Consider the following 18,633-nt stretch of genomic DNA (forward strand, 5'->3'; position numbering starts at 1 on the left):
TTTATAGTTGCTGGGGTTTGTTCTTCTCCAAGAAACCCTAATGGTTTCTTCCCAATCTAGCTAAGCTTTCCTCCTCATTTCTTCTCTTCTTTCTTGACTTACTTCATGGTGGCAAAGTCAGCTCTGCCCAATCCCACAAAATCAGAGATTTTGGGGGCTCAATGCTTCTTCCCGCGGCTGCCTCAGAGGAGAGCTTCCATTTTCACCCATCTTCTTTCTCCTCTTTCTTCCTCTTTCCATGGCCAAATCTGACGAAGGAAAGAGAATGGGTGCGCCTGCTGGTTTAAGGGACGACATCCTTCCTTGCATGTCAAAATCCCTTGGTCTCTTGAATTCTTGCACTTGGAACTTGTTCCTTAGCCTCTCAGCAGCCCCTCGCACGTGAATCTTTGGCCTCTTCGTGGTCTTCTGCTTCAGCCAAATGCTGAGGGCTTTGACTTCCTCTTATTCAAAAGCCAAGCCATCTAATAAGTGGGTTAGGTTTACCAAACATTTGGGCTTTATGGGCTATCTAAGATAATGGGTCCTTTTTACTAAAGTGATGGGCTACTTTGGCTGGGTTACTCTAGTTGAAGCAATGGTCCATCTCCTCTCTTGTGCTTACTCATGTTTGGGCCTAAGAAAATGGGCTTGAGTCCCGAGGCCCCCAAGTGACCCGAGACTTCCATTTCTTGACCCATCAATGGGCCCCATGACAACTCGTTACCATCCATACCACAACCCACTCAAGCAAGCCCCGGGCATTCGAGTGGCTTGGGCCCACTTAAGCTTGTAGTGCGATTGGGTGTGAAATAATCATTTCCCGCTTGGCATGGCATGTCGCTTGGCATGGCATGTCGTTTGGCATGCTTTTAATTATGATGCTTGATAGGATAATTGGCATGGATTTGCAGAGTTAAATGCATCTTTATAATTTTAATCTCAATTTCTAGCATGATAGATTTTTATTTGGCATGGCATGCATGGTGTGGCTTGTGCATGGCAGACTTCTGTGTACTCCAAATCGGGTCTTTTTCCAATAATATATTGTTTTTGGCTAGGAATTTATTCGGGCCTAACCATGGATTTTTTGGGCCTCAACACTATGCAACTGACTCACTGGACTAAAATTAATAAAAGGAAGGATGTAGGCTACATTGAATGTTCACTGAAGAAAATGGATCTATATTTAAGAACCCCAATTATTTTTAAATTGGGTTTTTATTAATTTATGTTTTCAAAAAATGAGTCCCATATATGCCACTTCATCACTTAACAGAGATTCTAGCAGTCAGCCTAATGACAGAGTCATATTGCAAAAAATTTACAAACATTGGGTACTTTATTGTTAAAACTGGAAGTTTACTAAAGACAAACATGCCTTAAGGGTAACTGCAAGTATAGCTAGGCAAATGAGATCGAAAACCAGCCAAACTGATAGAACTTGACAGATCAGTCATTTTTTTAAATTTATTTATAATTTTTTCATATTATAAACTGGACTGAAATGCCGTTGACGGTTCACAATTTGAGAAGCCAAACTATCACTTCACCTAAATCAAACCAATTGAGATTAACTCTTACCTATATGACATCATAAAACAATTTAGAACTCTAAATTTAGAGCCCCCATTGTATGAAACATAAAGCCTAGAAGATTTCTCATGGGCTCCAAATTGGGCTCTATCCACTATTTTCATGCCATCCCCAATGGTTGGGGCTCTTAAAAAGGTTTATAGAGCTTCATTTAGAGCTCCGATGGAATTTTTGTGGCTCTAAAAGAGGTTGATAGAGCCCTATTTAGAGCTCTGATGGAATCTTTGAGGCTTTAAAGGCATCTGACAGGACCCACCCTGAATTTCCTCGGAATCCGGGACGGACCCCGTCTTATTTCCGACATCTTACCGATGCCGAGCCCACTTACTAAGAACCGAGACTTTCTGCCGAAATTTCGGAAGAATCTCCCCTGTAAATTTGATTTTTCCCAAATTTTTAACATGTTAAAATCACAGTTTATCCCAATTGGCAGCATGCATACAAAACAATTTAATAGTTTACAACAAAGGCCTCCGGCCTCACATGACAAACCCTAGCACGGGCAATAATAGAGCAATATGGATATGGATTTACAAACGATTAAAAGTTCCACACAACTGAAATGAAATGAAACTTATCCTACAGAAGCTCGAGGTTCAGAAAGTCAGGCTCGGCTCTGCTTCTCAGCTCAGTCAACTACTGTTTGGGGGGCGCAAAACAAAAAACATGTGAGTGGACAAAACAAAGTTTGATTATTTTGCAAAACAACATACTAACCTCACCGTTTAGAAAATAATGCCAAAACATGCACTAAAACCATATTTACGTAATCCCTTTTAAATCCAAATATTCTCACTTTCTTGAGAATATACGAAATCAACCAAGTCAAACCATTTTTCTTCAATCCCGAATTCCCAAAGAAAAATCCTCAATGACATATGTAGTGTCACACTGACTTGAGTACCGGGGAAACAATCTAACAGGGGGATTGTTTGCCTAGCCCGCAGTATTTCAAGTTTATATCCTGCGTCTAGGGATGAGCGGTCCAACCGGAGGACTAAACTCTACAGCACACACGCCAAAAGTCCAACGCCATGTGTGGCCAAAACCAATCACTAAGTCCTACGCGCGCAGACAAACTTTATCACACATTGGAAGATCCAACGCCACGTGTGATACTAACAACAAAATCATATATGCCCACATGCCGAAAGTTCCAACGTCACGTGTGGGCCCAACAATCAAGGGAGGGTACTTAGTATATTGCAACCACATATTCGCGTAACCAATCAACATAGTACCCCAATTCATATATATATCACTTGCCCCAAACATATAATCATTACCCAACTTATATATTTCAAATTCCGAGAAATCATAACTTTAATTATCCAACTAGCAGAAATTTCATATTTAAACGATATATATAACTCCACTCCAAAGTCACGAAAATCCATATTCAAAGCAACCAAAATCCTCAAATATCAAAATAGTCAAAATTTTACTCTTTAAGCAAAACATATATATATAATCCCATATTTCCGAAAAATCCATGTTAAATGCATATTATTTCGATCGATTAAAATCATGCACTTTCAAATAAAGTCCACTCACAGATAGTCCCACGTTGCTTGACCCTGAGAGGGTTCCGCCTGCTGTGCACGCGTGGTCAGAGTATCTATTTCAAAATACAAGTACGCAATTAACATAAAGCGCTTCGAACGAGACTTTAAATAAAACCCTAGTTTTCCCGGGATTCAAAGTGTGTGTACTACGAATGGAAAGTTCCTAGCCGAACAATACAACCACATGTTACTATAACATCTCTGTATAGTAACAAAGTTTCCACAATTCGTCTTTTAATTTCTTTTTACCAAGTTTAGTTTCAAAGCCAAGTTAAGCATTCAAGCTCAAATAGTCCTCTCTAGTTTTTTTCAAATTGCACTTAACTTAGCTTTAAACTCAAGAATCCATTCGATTCCATGAATAAAACTTTAGAACAGATTTTTCCAACAATTGAACAAACTTAAACTTTACCTCAATCCTATGAATCTTTCTGCAATGCACAAGGAAGGCCCCCAAGGAGTAAAACCACCAAACAACACTTGATAACAAGCGAGGAGCTTGTTTCAGTTATACTACATCCGAGTGGCCTAAACTTGTTGTATGGCCACCATCTTTGGATATGTTGTAGAGAACATAAAGCTGAACAACAATCAAGAAGCAACCTTGGTCATCTGAGCAAGGGAAATCGACATGCAAGAGCGAATAAGTTGCTATAGAGTTAAAACAGCATAACAGAACCTTGAACAAGATTTCAGAAGGTTAGAGAACTCCAATTGCTGTGCATTTTGGATATGTAATAGTTCTCTAATGAAGGAACAGTTCGTATGAAGAAACTGTTGTTGAATGAACAATAGAAATTGACATGCAAGAAAGAATTCGAACCTACATCAATATAGCAGACAGGAATGAGCAGGTGACACTTCGACACACTTTGAGATGACTACACTTCTTGGATTAAACTCCAATTTTGACAGATTATAGACAAGACATAGATGAACAACTTTGATGACAAGAATGAAGCCATTAGATCAGAGGAAGGCCACATGAAAGAGTGAATAATGGCACACTAGAGTGAAACCAGAAAACAGAACGAAAGTGAAGACTAGTCTCACCTTGAACACGATTTGAGGTAGATAGAAATCTTCGATTGCCTTGATGTTTGGATATGATGTAGGTCTTGAATAGAGGAACAAGTGTGATGAAGACTACTTCCCCAAAAGAACCGTGGAAATAGACATGCAAGGACAAATCCGAGTTTACGCAGAAAATCAGGCTGTGACAAACAACTTTTACTCAAACTGCGTTTTAAGTAACTAATCTTCTTCGATTGGGCTCAATTTTTGATATGTTCTAGTAGACAAGCAGATAAACAAGTCTTAAGAAGGAAGTATTTCATTTTGAGCTGAGGAGATATGGTTTTCCTCCTTCACGTCAGAAAGCTGGAGCTCTCAGCTTTGAAGAGAATGAGATGTGAAAACTTGTGTTTGTGTGAGAGTTACCAATGGTCAGACTTGGGAAGAGGAGGGAATAAGTGTGGGAGTTACAAAATGATTAGATGTGAGAAAGTCCAGGCGTGGAAAATCTGACTTGGGGTATTTTAAATTTTAACTTCTCCAAAATTATGATCATGCCACTTCATTTCTGTAGATCACAACTTCCTCGTTAAAACTCCGATTTGAGCCCACTACGTATCTACGGACTCAACTCGACACGATCTATGTAAAAGTACTATTTGTTTCTCCAAAGTCCTTCCGAATTTAAAAAGTGACCAAAATGACCCTATCCCCAAGGGCTAAATTGTAAATTTCAGAATTTGAATAAATTAAATAATTGAATGGATAATTAAATTAGAGTCGGGGTGTTACTATATCTCTCTCACAATGGGAGGTTATTGATGTTGACAAATGTAGCCGTTTATTGCTGTTGGACATAATGTAGCCGTTTATATTTGTTGATTACATAGCTTTTGAAAAAGTGATTTAGCATGGTGGGTTAGCTTGATGATGACAAAACAAAATAAAGGCAAGTATGGCTTTGTACAATCGCAAGGCAAGTGAGAGACCAAAAAATGTGGGCTGTAGGCTTTTCTCCTTGTGGGACTCACTTGGTTTGAAGGGCTTCAACCAAGCATATAGATTTAGCTACTATTTCGGTTGGGCTTCAAGTTTTAGAGCCTTAAATTTGCACCCAATGATGCTTTTTTAAGGAGAGTTTGTATTTATGGGAGCCTTATGGTGGTTGAGCCCCAAATAGAACCCCCATTGGGGATGGCCTAAAGGCATCTCTCTCATAATGGGAGGTTCTATATTCTGGGCTCTATTTATGATGTAATTTGATTTATGTGATATTTTTGTATTTTGTTAACTTATTGATGATACTAGCTATTTATTTCCCAAAAAAATAAAAAATACTTTCATTTGAAAAGAAAAAAAAAACTGTAGAAAAAGAGAAGAGAGTACAAGAACCAATGATCAAGGTCTTCAGTAATCATAATGTTTAAAGCTTTATTTTTACCCAACGGCCACTATTCTTTCCTTACCATATAGTTTATCTTTTTTTTTTTTTTGGGGCTGGATAGTTTATCCTGTTTGGTGAGTATCAAAAATATATATATATATATATATATATATATATATATATATATATGGTATGATTGCCACTTATAATGCCAACGGACATGTTCGACAAAAAATAAAAGCCAACGGACATGAGAAGTTGGACAATACACAATTTCCCCCTAAGAAAGCAATTTGGGTTTTCAAGACAAGTTGTTGAACAATGTTTGGAAGCATTAAATAGCCAAAATTGGTTTGCTTGCACGACACATCCAAGGGCCGGTCCTTTTATGCCAATCCTCCTTTACATTGTTTTTCAAGCCCTTCAATTGAAACAGAATATGCTTCTTGTTCCGTCTGCTTTATTCTGCTTCTAACTTCCATATAGATTTTACATATCATTTCTGTATAGAAATCCAATCTTTGAAGACATCAACAATGGGAAATTGCGCTGCCCTCTCAGCTTCAGCAAGGGGTGTTTCCAAGAAAAGCAAGGCTTTACCTATCGAAACCACATTCAAGCTTCCGGCTCCATTACCCAGCTGGCCACCTGGTACGCGCTACCGTCTCTAATTTAGACACACACTAGCCATATATATGTGTGTGTGTGTGTGTGTTTGATGATGATATTCTTTCTCTTTGGATACATAGTTTATATGTGCTAATTAACTTAAACATTAATTTATCCTTAATTATACCGTGTTTCAGGTGATGGGTTCGCAAGTGGAAGCATCGATCTAGGTGGATTACAAGTATACCAGATATCATCTTTCAGAAAAGTCTGGGCTACCCATGAGGGGGGACCAGACAACCTTGGGGCAAGCTTCTTCGAACCTTCACCATTACCCCAAGGTTTCTATATGCTTGGTTGCTATAGCCAACCCAACAATAAACCTCTTTCGGGATGGGCCCTTGCTGCAAAGTCAACAAAGGATAAAGAAGAACATGAAGATGACCACCCTTTACTCAAGAAACCACTTGATTACACTCTCGTGTGGAACAGCGAGTCCTTGAAGAATCTAAAGAAAGATGGCGATGGCTACTTATGGTTACCCACTCCCCCACATGGTTATGAAGCCATCGGCCATGTGGTCACCAGCTCTCCGGAGAAGCCATCTCTTGATCAAATCAGGTGCGTTCGATCTGACCTCACTGACCACTGCGAGGCTGACTCGTGGATTTGGGGACCTGGTACCGCTGGTGATGCCAATGGTTTTAATGTGTTTACCCTCAGACCAAGCAATAGGGGGACCCAAGCTATGGGCGTACCCGCTGGCACATTCGTAGCCCTAAATGGTCCTCCTTCGTCTACTGTTGCGATAGCTTGTTTGAAGAACACGCTATCTCTATCTAATTCTCATATTTACATGCCCAACCCGACACAAATTGAGGCATTACTTGAAGTTTACTCGCCACTCATATACTTGCATCCTGACGAAGTATACCTCCCTTCTTCGGTGGGCTGGTTTTTTAGCAATGGGGCCCTTCTATACAACAAACAAGGTGATGCAGTTGCCATCGAACCAACGGGCTCCAACCTTCCCCAAGGTGGCTCAAATGATGGCTCCTATTGGCTGGACCTACCCGTGGATAAAGGCGCCAGTGAAAGAGTGAAAAAGGGAGATCTACTCGCCTGTCAGGTGTATTTACACATAAAGCCCATGCTGGGCTCAACATTTACGGATATAGCCATATGGGTCTTCTACCCTTTCAATGGGCCGGCGAGGGCCAAAGTTGAGTTTTTCAACATCTCATTAGGGAAGATAGGCGAGCATGTTGGTGATTGGGAGCATGTGACCTTACGAGTCAGCAATTTCACAGGGGAACTGTGGAGGGTCTTCTTCTCGCAACACAGCGGGGGCACGTGGGTGGACGCTTCCCAGCTTGAGTTTGAAAAAGGAAACAAAGCAGTGGGCTATGCGTCATTGCATGGGCATGCCTTGTATCCGAAGGCAGGGCTTGTTTTGCAAGGGAGTGGCGGAATAGGAATAAGGAATGATACAGACAAGAGTAAGAAGGTATTGGACACTGGACGAAGCCCTTTATTAGTCTCGGCTGAGTATTTGGGGTCGGCTGTGACTGAGCCACCATGGCTCAACTACTCTAGGAAATGGGGTCCAAACATTAGTTATGACATTGCGGACGAAATCAAAGCGGTGGAGAAACTTTTGCCTGGAAAGCTCAAATCTGCTTTTGATAAATTCGTAAAGAGTCTACCAAGCGAAGTATTAGGGGAAGAAGGGCCTACAGGTCCCAAGATGAAGAACAGCTGGACTGGAGATGAAGTATGACTCACACACACTTTCCTTTATGTTTATGTAAAGATTATTTCGGCAATATCAATTTCATCCTCTTTTGCCAGTTTAGCATGCATTCCCACCTCAATTTAAAAAATAACATACAAAAGAAATAAAAGGGTGAGTCAGATGCAACAAGTCAAACAATATGAGGTAGAATATTTTTTGATATATTTTCATTCTCCAAAAGGAGGTATTTATAATACAAGTGTGTAAATCCTAGTAAGGTCATACAAGGAAACAAATAAACTCCTAATTACACAACAAAAGAGAAAGAAATAAAATCATAATAGAATAGGAAATAAATCTCCTAATAGAATTAGGATCTCGCCAACACTCCCCCTTAAATTGGAACAAAGATGTCATGCATGCCCAACTTGTCAAGGGAGTTGAGAAAGACAATAGTAGACACAGCTTTCGTAAGAACATCTGCTAGCTGATACTCGGATGATATGAACGAAAAAGAAATAATCTCAGCATCCAACTTCTCTTTAATAAAATGCCGATCAACCTCCATATGCTTTATACGATCATGTTGCACAGGGTTATGAGCAATCGCAATTGCAGATTTATTATCACAATACAAATCCATGGGTTTCTAGGGCTCAAACCCAAGATCTCCCAACAATAACCTTAACTATAGTAACTCACACACACCTTGAGCCATCCCACGATACTCGATTTCAGCACTAGACCGAGACATCATTTTTTGCTTTTTACTCCTTCAAGTAACAAGATTACCACCAACAAATGTGAAATACCTTGACGTAGAACGTCTATCAGTGACTGAACCAGCCCAATCGACATCCGTATATCCTTACACATCTATATGACCATACTTGGAAAACATTAACCCCTTGCCAAAAGTTACTTTCAGATACCTTAGAATATGCATTATATCACCTATATGATCTTCACTAGGAGAATGCATAAACTGACTTACTACACTCACTGCATATGTAATATCAGGACGTGTATGAGCAAAATAAATCAATTTCCCCACAAGTCGTTGGTAAAACTTTTTATCAGTAGGGACTTGATCACGATATAACCCCAACTTATGATTTTGTTCACTAGGAGTATCAATTGGTTTACAATCCAACATTTTAGTCTTTGCAAGTAAATCTAAAACATACTTCCTTTGGGATAGAAAGATACCATGCTTAGATCTAACAACTTCAATCCCAAGAAAATACTTCAAGTCATCCAATGACTTCATCTCAAACTCGAAAGCTAGATACTTCTGAAGATTTTGCATTTCTGCCTAATCATCTCCAGTCACAATTATATCATTAACATGAATAATTAAAGCTGTCAATTTACCTTTATGACGCTTTAGAAACAAAGTATAGTCCGAGTTACTCTCTACATACCCAAATTTCTTCATAGACATAGCAAACCTCTCAAACCATGCTCTTGGAGACTGCTTTAATGCATATAAGGATTTCTGCAGCATACACACAACACAATCCTTGAAGGTCACAGGAATACTAGGAGGAAGTTCCATGTATATTTCTTCCTTGAGGTCACCATGTAGGAACACATTTTTGACAACAAACTGCAACAAGGGCCAATCACAATTAGCAGCCAGGAACAAGAGTACATGCACAGTATTGAGCTTTGCTACTGAAGCAAAGGTCTCCAACTAATCCACTCCATAGGTCTGAGTATACCTCTTTGCTACAATCTAGTCTTATAACGATCAATGGAACCATCCGCCTTATGCTTCAAAGTAAACACCCATCTGCACCCAACAACTTTCTTCTCTTTTGGTAAAGAGACTAAATCTCAAGTTTCATTCTTGTTCAAAGCTTCCATTTCAACATTCATGGCATCCACCCATCTAGGGTCAAAAAGAGCATCATGACTACTACAAAAATCATAATAGACGACGGTAATCCACCGTCGTGTATACGGTTGAAATCGACTGACATCTTTTGATGCATAAAACCACGACGGTAAATCCCCGTCGTCTATTATTTCTAAAGACAATGCTTTTACTCAAAACTGTCGTCTATTAGATGTAAAGACGATAGTCTTTTGTTAAAAACTATCGTTGTTTATGGGTAAAGCCAACGGTTTATAAATAACCGTCATTATTTATGGGTAAAAATGACGGTACTTTGTTAAAATCATCGTCATTTAAGGATAAAGATGTCGGTATTTTATTAAAAAGCGTCATTAATTGTACATAAAGATGACGGTATTGTGTTAAAAACGGTCATTGATTATATGCATAGATGATGGGATTTACATTAAAATCGTCGTCTAAGAAGTTCCCATTATGTTTGAATTTGAATTAATGCCTAAAAATCGCCGTTGATTAGCTATGAAGACGACTGTTGTATTGTAAATTCGTCGTCTACAACAATTTTAACTAGAATTCCAACTATATTGTTTTATTAATGAATACATACACTCAAAAATTGTTTATTTCATAAAACTTGAAGATTTTCAATATTATTACATAGTTAATCAATCTTTATTCCTATCACATACATACTTCCTAAATAATGGAGTATACTAAATTACATGGTTCCTAAAATCAACCCTTTCTCTTTCCCTTCTAGTTTTGTACTCAACATATAGCAGACTGATGAAATAAGCAGTCCAGCTTCCCACCAACCCATAAAAAAGCTGAAATAGAATCCCATATAGCAAACCCAATTGGGAAAATGAATATGGTAGTGTGAGAAGCACTTGAGCAACCTGCACTAAAAATTCCATTAAAACCAAATTAAGATATCTAAACATAATTAGCTACACACATTAAATACACAGTTACATTAACACAAATGACCACATTTAAGAACTAAAATGTGCAAATTTGAAAAATCAACTACTAAAGTGTGTAAAAAGTACCCTAATATCTAGTCAGTTGATGTACTATTTTCAAGTTGCAAGTCACAAAAAGGAGAAAATTTCAGCTCTACTAGGATAAACAACATTAGCGGAAATTCTTTCCTAGCAATTACTCTTTATGTTTGGTTGATTAGAAATGCATTGGAAAATGACTTATCAATTCAAGAACCCAAGAAACCAACCCCATAGCTATATTGAAAACTAATACTACCATAAGCTTAGTTGTATAGTGTTATCCATTTCTTGTGATCCAACAAAGTAAGAATCTCACTTCTCCTTGTTTTTTTTGTCCTCACCAAACAAACCAACAAAATTAAGACAGTAATGAAGAATTTGAATGTACAGTTGAAGCTGAAGTTTATGTGCAAAGATCGAACATTTTCAAGCAGAGAGAAAGGAACAATGCAAAACATGATGAGTATTAAAGAACAGTTCAAGAAAGGAAAAATGCAAAACAAGAATAAGAACAATCCAAGTCAAAATAGATGTAAAGCCTTCAACCTTTTGCTAGTGACTCTTCCTTATGACAAACCAAAATTTGGTCTTTAGACCCAAAGTGAAGATGGTTTTAATTCCTCAGTGAGGATGGGTAAAATCCAAATTTGTGGCTGTTGTATTTTTTATGCACACCAATAAATGTCGAGATTAAAAATAAATAAAAAAACAAGTTCAGCTATGAAGTTAGTACTGCCAAACTCAAAGAAATACAAATAACTCTTTGGTTTGTACCTGATGAGTTAGACAAAGAAGCCACCACGAATATGAGACCCACTGCTTCAAATCAATTTCCTGAAAAGGGAATAAATATCAAAACCAAGCTCTGCAAATTGGAAGGCAATTGTTCTGCCTTGTCACAAATTGTGAAAGAGGGTGAAAAAGAAAATTCCAAGAATAAAAGAAAAGAGTGAAACATACACATAGCTTACCCCAAAGTCTGTCGTTGTCTGCACAAGTGACGTCTAGAAGGAGTAAAAGCTTGATCCCCAGGCCACCAATGTACTTGGGCAGCAGAACCATGGACAAGGAAGAGCTGAGAACAAAGTCTCTCATGTTTGTGTATAGGATCTTCCATTTACAAACATAACATATATTTCAAACAAGTCCCAAGACATCAAGAATAAGAAAATCAGATTCTTACAACCAAGCATATAGAAGTTATAGCTTTAACAAAAACAAAGTTCAATAAAGTGAGGGAGATTTGGAGAAATTTACTCTCAATAACAGCAAAAGCTTTGGACTCATCAGGCTTAGCCTTGTATTGGTGGGGAGGGGGAGCAGGGGATGGTGGAATTTCATATTTGTCCGGCTTCTCTTCCTCAGCCGGAGCAAAGGCATGTCGATGATCCGACTAGATCTGATACTAATCGCATTGGACACAAATTATTAAACCAAAAATCAGACATCGAAAACCCTAATCCCCCAAAATTAATTGATAAAAACTAGTCCAACTTGAAGAACCCTAAATTGATGCATACAATGAAACCATAGCTAGAGAGAAGAAGAAGAGGAAGAGATTGTGACCTCCTATGCCAGCGAGCTCGGTGTTGACGGCATCCAAGGGGCTTAAGTGGGCCTAGAACATTAAATCACAAACTCTGACTCCTATGCCAGCAAGCTTGGTGACGATGGTAGTGAACATTATAGAGATGAGTGCTTCAGAGGTGAGAGGGAGTGTTTAAGAGGGTTGAAGGAGATCCAAAGAGTTGTTGAGGGTTTCAAAAGAAGGGAGAGATTTTTTCGAGCGATGGGGAGAAATCTAAAAATTTAAGATCGCGAATTCACTTAAGTGGGTCTTTTCATTTCGCGCGTTTTGAAAGACGACGCTTGTTAATTGACAAGTGTCGTGTTTTTAAAATCAAACTCATTTCAGCAATGTGTAAGATAATATACAACGACAGTTTTATAAAACTGTCGTCTTTTAAAACATGACGACGGTTTATAGATGCAACGTCGTCTATTTTGTGTCGTTGTTTAACTATTTTATAGTAGTGCATGCAACTTAATTGGCATACATACACTAGATAATTGACACAAATATGAGGGATATGATTTAGATAAGCGATGAGTTGACACATAATGGCTAATGCGATATTTAGACTTAGCATGTATATCAGGAGAATATTTTACTTTATGTTTCCCATGAGTAGTTTGTGGGGGTAACTGATAAGTTGACACAGATAGATCATTAGAAATTACCTCACTTGATTCACTATCACGAGTAGATTGGGGCACTGGCAGGGCAGAAGGGGGTATTGCATCAAACTCAACTGCACACAGGTCACAAGGATCACTATTGTTGAGGCCCAAAAAGTCATGAGAAGCCCAAAGACATTTAAAGCCCAATATAACATATAATATTGGTCATGCGTTAATCCAAATTGTATTTTGCGAATTAATTCATTAAATAAATATAGAAATAGTGTGCATGTCATGCCAAGCCAATAATACATTTTTCATATGTCAATCACCTACTAAGCTCACATGAACCCAAGTCATGTGGTTTACGGGGCTTGCACGAGATATTGTGGTGTGGAAGGTTACGGAGGTCCACAAAGCCCACGGAAGCTCTTAGATAATGGAGACTTTAGGCTAGCTACTTGGGAGCACCAAAGTCCAAGCCCATTACTTGGAGTTCTCCAATGTGGGTAAGCAAATGAGATATTCTTCAAGCACTCTCTATTACCCACTGGAAACAAGCCAATTCTGACACTTTCTTTTACCCATAGGAAATAGTCATTTTCTAATGTCTACCTTTACATGTTGGAAATAAGAATGTCTCAATGCTCCCCTTTACCCGTTGGAAATAAACTAGCTCCAAGACTTCCTTTTACCTATTGGAAACCAAAGAGAGCTTTCACCTTCTATAAATTGGGAGGCATTTCATAGGCAAAACCAACTCCTCTTGGTTGCTGCAAGCCTCTTAGCAACCATGAGAACTTATCCTTTCTTCAGCTGCTGCAAGCATTCCAGCAGCCATCAAAGTCATTCATGAGCCATCAACCTCCATCTCTTGGTTGTTCAAGTACCCCAGCAACCATCAGACCACCTTGCTTCCTCCCTTTAATTGCTGCAAGCATTCTAGCAGCCATCCCAGCCATTCATCAGCTATCACAACCATTTCTTCTACTTTCTTAGACTTGAAATCCTCTATTTTCCCTATCAAGCCTCACCAAGCATAACTCCAAGTTTTTCCTTTCTCCTCATACCTTTCCAAGTTATAAACACCATAGCCTTCAATCCTCAAGCTTTTCCTTCCATCCTCCCACCTCAAGAACTCATAAATCTCTATAGAATCATAGTCACAAACAACAAAGCCTTCAAAGTCTTAAGCTTTTCTTTCCTCAGCCGTGCTCTTTGAAACCCCATTCATTTGATTGTTGTAAGTATCCCAACAACCATCACAGCCAAATAATCAAACCACCATAGCCATAACTTCAAACAATAAATTCTCAACACCCAAACTCAAGCATATCAAACACCAAGCCAAGCACAAGCATTCTCATTTGCTAAACTTGTGGGTCTTTAGCTCCCACACCCACACTCTAAGCTCTCATGCCAAGCTCATATAATCTCATATCAACATCAGGAAGTCATCTTCAACCATCCAGAGCATGACCAAGCAATCGTTAAGCTGCTGGAAATCTACTCAACCCACCCATCCTTTATCTCTCTCTCTCTTTCTCTCTCTCAAAAAGCTCCATCCCAAATCTGAAACACCTATCCTCTCAAGCTAAGTTGGAACCACAGTCATTACCTTTTTGGTAAGAAAATGCAGACATCGCAAGCTCTTTGTCAAACTGCCGAAAACACCCAAAATCTCACGCTTTAATCCTTTCTTTATGCTCATTTTCTCTTAGCTCCCACGCCATAAGCCTCTCATGCCAAGTCTAGTAGTATCTTGATTCACCAAAGCAAACTCTCATGCCAAGCCTGTGCAACATCAATACACCATCACCAACTCTTCGTCTAGCTCCCGGAAACATCAGCTCAAACTACGCAGCCGCTAGAATAAGAACAAAATACTCCTCTAGGACTTGCTTCTCCCTCAGGATGCTTTGGACCTAGTTCTTACTAACTCAGAAAAAGGAGCAACGAATGCTTGATTCACCATTCTATGGCGGTCCAAGTATCAACAAGCCCATATGAGCCTTCCGAAGGAAAAAGGCCCCAACAACTATCACAATTTTCAGGCACAATCGACTGGTCACATCCTAGCTGTCGACTAGTTGCATCCTAGCTGTCGACCGGTCGTTTCTTCACAGAGAGCGATTTCGTCATTGCCAGACTCAGTCGACCGGTCGAGTTCCAAATGTCGACTGGTCGTTTCTTCACAGAGAGAACCATCTTCAGCTCTAGGCTGTGGCAACCGGTCGTTTTCTCCAATGCGACCGGTCGTTTTCTTCCCGATAGTAACATCTTCAAATATATCATTCTATAATTCAAGTCCAAGACTCTCTAATCCAAGACTCTTCAATTCACTCCCCTTCTCCCCCTGAATTGGAGATGAGGGAGAGACAGAATAGGGCACTTCTTCATGGAAAGGCACTTCTATAGTAACATGAACCTTCTGGGTAGGTGGATGATAGCACTTATAACCCTTATGAGTAGAAGGGTAACTAATAAATACACAGCGCAGAGCACAATGATCAAGTTTACTTCGTTGACGAGAGTGGATACGAACATAGGCAACACACCCCAAAATTTTAGAGGGAAACTTGGAGACGGAGATAGGGGAAATATTGTCACCAAACAAATCATGAGAAGTCTTAAAATCAAGAACCTCGCTAGGAGTACGATTAATCAAATAGGCAGCAGACAGAACAACATGCCCCCAAAGATGATGGGGAACAAACATATCCAATATGAGTGAGCAAGCAACTTCAAGCAATTGTCGGTTCTTCCTTTCAGATACACCATTTTGTTGAGCGGTAAAAGGGGTTGTCATTTGGTGAATAATACCTTGAGCACGGAAGAAATACGCTAAAATATAATTCACATATTCTCTTCCGTTATCAGTCCGGAATACTTTGAACCAAGCCTGAAACTGAATAGACACCATAGTACAAAACTATAGAAGGATGGAAGCAACATCATATTTATTTTTTAGCAAGAAAACCCAAGTGAGTTGAGTACAATCATCAATAAATGTAACAAATCAACATAATATGTTCTAAGTAACGCGAGTTGAACCCCACACATTAGAATGCATTAAATCAAAAGGCTTTGTAGCTCTACTATAGGTGTCCCAAGCAATAATGCCATAACCAAATTTGTTGTTTATCTTTGACACTGCAACTTTGAACAATATTAACGACACAATCACGAACTGATGTAGCAGGCAATGTCAAATAATATAACCCCCTATCCGTTTACCATGCCCAATCGTCTAGTGAGTCTTGAGATCCTGAAAAGAGTAAGGTGTAGGATAGAAAGTAGCAGAAACATTAAGTGTATTAAATAATTAACCAACATATAACAAGTTACAATGGATAGTGGGAACTAGTAACGCACGAGACAAAGACAGAGTAGGAGTGAGAGAGGTTGTGCCATTGCCAATAATTGGAAAGGGCAAGCCATTAGCACTAGTTATGTATAGGTCACGGGTGTTACTAGACAACTCATCAAAAAATTTAGCATAATAAGTTATATGATCAGAAGCACCAGTGCCAATTATCCAAGTATTGGAGCCAATACCTGGAATAGAGTCAAAAGCATACAAATTTGTAGAAGCAGCATCAACAACACCAACAACGGAGTTATCACCCATGATTGTAGCAGAAACTCAACAGATCATGGTAAAGTACATAGCAGAACACAGTAGAGGCACAAATACTACAGATGCACAAAGACAGGCACAAACATAGTAGAGGCACGAACAATACAGAGTACACAGTGGAACACAGTAGAGGCACAAATACGGCAGATGCACGAAGACAGGAACGTCACGAATAGTACAACACAATACACAAACCCAGGAAGGCACACACGACACAGGTAGAAAAAAAAATGAAGCTATAAAACAGGTGGACACAACACCCACGTCACCAAAAAGTCGACTCTGATGCCAAGTCCAACAATATGGGGTAGAATATTTTCGGATATATTTTCATTCTCCAAAAGAAGGTATTTATAATACAAATGTGTAAACCATAGTAGGTTATACAAAGAAACAAATAAACTCCTAATAACACAAGATTTCCACAAAATAGAAATACATAAAATCCTAATATAATTAGGATCTCGCCAACACAAACTGTTGAATTAGCCAATTAAAATGTACACTATTCTACTAGTATAAGGCTCTTTCTTATCCATTACAAGCAAGTATGTGGAAAAGTATGGCTAAGAGCAAGTTCCATGGAGGCTTTAAAGCAGGCTGAACCACCATGGGGCTCCAAGATGCAGTAACCTAAGCAAAAATCCATCCCTAATGGTCGACTTTTTAGGCTGTAAATCCCTCAGCCTAGTCGGAGGGATGCAACCACATACATAAATATAGGGACATGGTTGAAGCCATTGAAACTCAATTGGGCCCCACTCGAGGAAAAGTGTGAGAATCCTTATTCTTAAAAATGTTAATATTTTATTACTTTGGTAGGTATTAAATTATAATTATAATTATTGTACTTAAAAAAAAATTATTATAGTCATTTTGTGGAAGTCTATGTTTTATTGCTTCACCTAGTGCAAATTCATTCTTTTTAAAGGATTTTGATGATTTTCTCAAATTTGGCTTTTAATATTAAGATTAGTTAATGTTAGTAACATCTCATGCATAGCTATTAAAAATTCATGCATGAGAGTTCTTTTTAAAACCCCACGTAGTCAACATGTGTCAAACAATTATGGTTTACTTGCTTATTCACTTGCAAACTAATTATGTGTCATTGAATTAGATAGTTGAAGTCATCACTGCGTGTCTTCACTATATATCTTCTTATCCTTCTATTGATTTGGAGTGAAGGAAAAGTTACTTCAGGAGGTGATCCTAAAAGCATTGAAGTTATCTTTTGGCATGCTGCCTTAGTGTTTACTATAAATAGGGGTCATTGCCTTTGATTTTGAAAACACAAGACGTTGCATAGTAGTGCATGCAAAGAGAAGAGAAAAATAAACACACAGAGAGAGAGAGAGAGAGAGAGAGAGAAGAAGAAGAAGAAGAAGAAGAAGAAGAAAGAAAATAAGAGAAAGCAAGTGGTGATCAAATTCTCAAGAGGAGTTAGGGGTCGTAGCTTGTGTGTTTTCTTAACTTGGAGCTAGCTTTGGAAACGAGGTAGGGGTTTCTTGGGGGCCTTTTGCAAAGATTGATTTAATTAAATTTTGTGAACAATATATTATTTGTGATATGATTATTTGATTAATATTCTTGTTACAATTGAATGTTTTTCTTGGAATGTTTATGTGTTCTTGACTGGTTGAACAATGTTGTTACATTGGTGATATTTTGAATATTTACATTGTTGTGAGATACATGAGATATGTGAAAGGCATAATTATATCATGTCCTCGAAATTGGTTGGAGTTGTTGGATTGAGAAATAATGGTGGAAAAGAGAGTAATGGAAATAGTCTTTTGTGTAGTTGAGTCTAACTCTTGGCAGGTACCAGGTCTCAGGGATCCCACAGTGCACATGGTTTTTATTGGGTGATTCGGGACTGGCGACAGGGAGTTAGACAAGATGACTAACAAAATGGGAATTATGGGATGATTGAGATGGGTGTTAGTTCATATAAATGGGCATTTGGGACCAAGTGGTATAAGCATGGTATGGGACGTGCATGTCTGCTTGTCCAGTTATATGAATTAACAGGACTAGATGAAGAGCATTCATGCATTAT

The 18,633-nt window shown here is 38.7% G+C and overlaps 1 protein-coding gene across 1 annotated transcript; it reads left to right on the forward strand.

The window, feature by feature from the left end:
* The first annotated feature begins 5,827 nt into the window (after positions 1–5,827).
* Positions 5,828–8,002, forward strand: LOC110760726 (hypothetical protein At1g04090-like). The gene is made up of 2 exons (XM_021963038.2): positions 5,828–6,189; positions 6,345–8,002. The coding sequence occupies exons 1-2, from the start codon at positions 6,075–6,077 to the stop codon at positions 7,925–7,927; spliced, it is 1,698 nt and encodes a 565-aa protein (XP_021818730.1). The 5' UTR covers positions 5,828–6,074; the 3' UTR covers positions 7,928–8,002.
* The last annotated feature ends 10,631 nt before the right edge of the window (positions 8,003–18,633 follow it).

This window comes from Prunus avium, chromosome 2, assembly GCF_965620075.1.
Source record: "Prunus avium chromosome 2, drPruAviu1.hap1.1, whole genome shotgun sequence".
NCBI lineage: Eukaryota > Viridiplantae > Streptophyta > Magnoliopsida > Rosales > Rosaceae > Prunus > Prunus avium.

What these genes read in the sequence shown, in the direction of transcription:
- LOC110760726 (XM_021963038.2), top strand. Translation starts at nt 6,075, where the DNA reads ATGGGAAATTGCGCTGCCCTCTCAGCTTCAGCAAGGGGTGTTTCCAAG. An exon ending in ATTACCCAGCTGGCCACCTG is followed by an intron (nt 6,190 to 6,344) that starts GTACGCGCTACC and finishes ACCGTGTTTCAG; the next exon opens with GTGATGGGTTCGCAAGTGGA.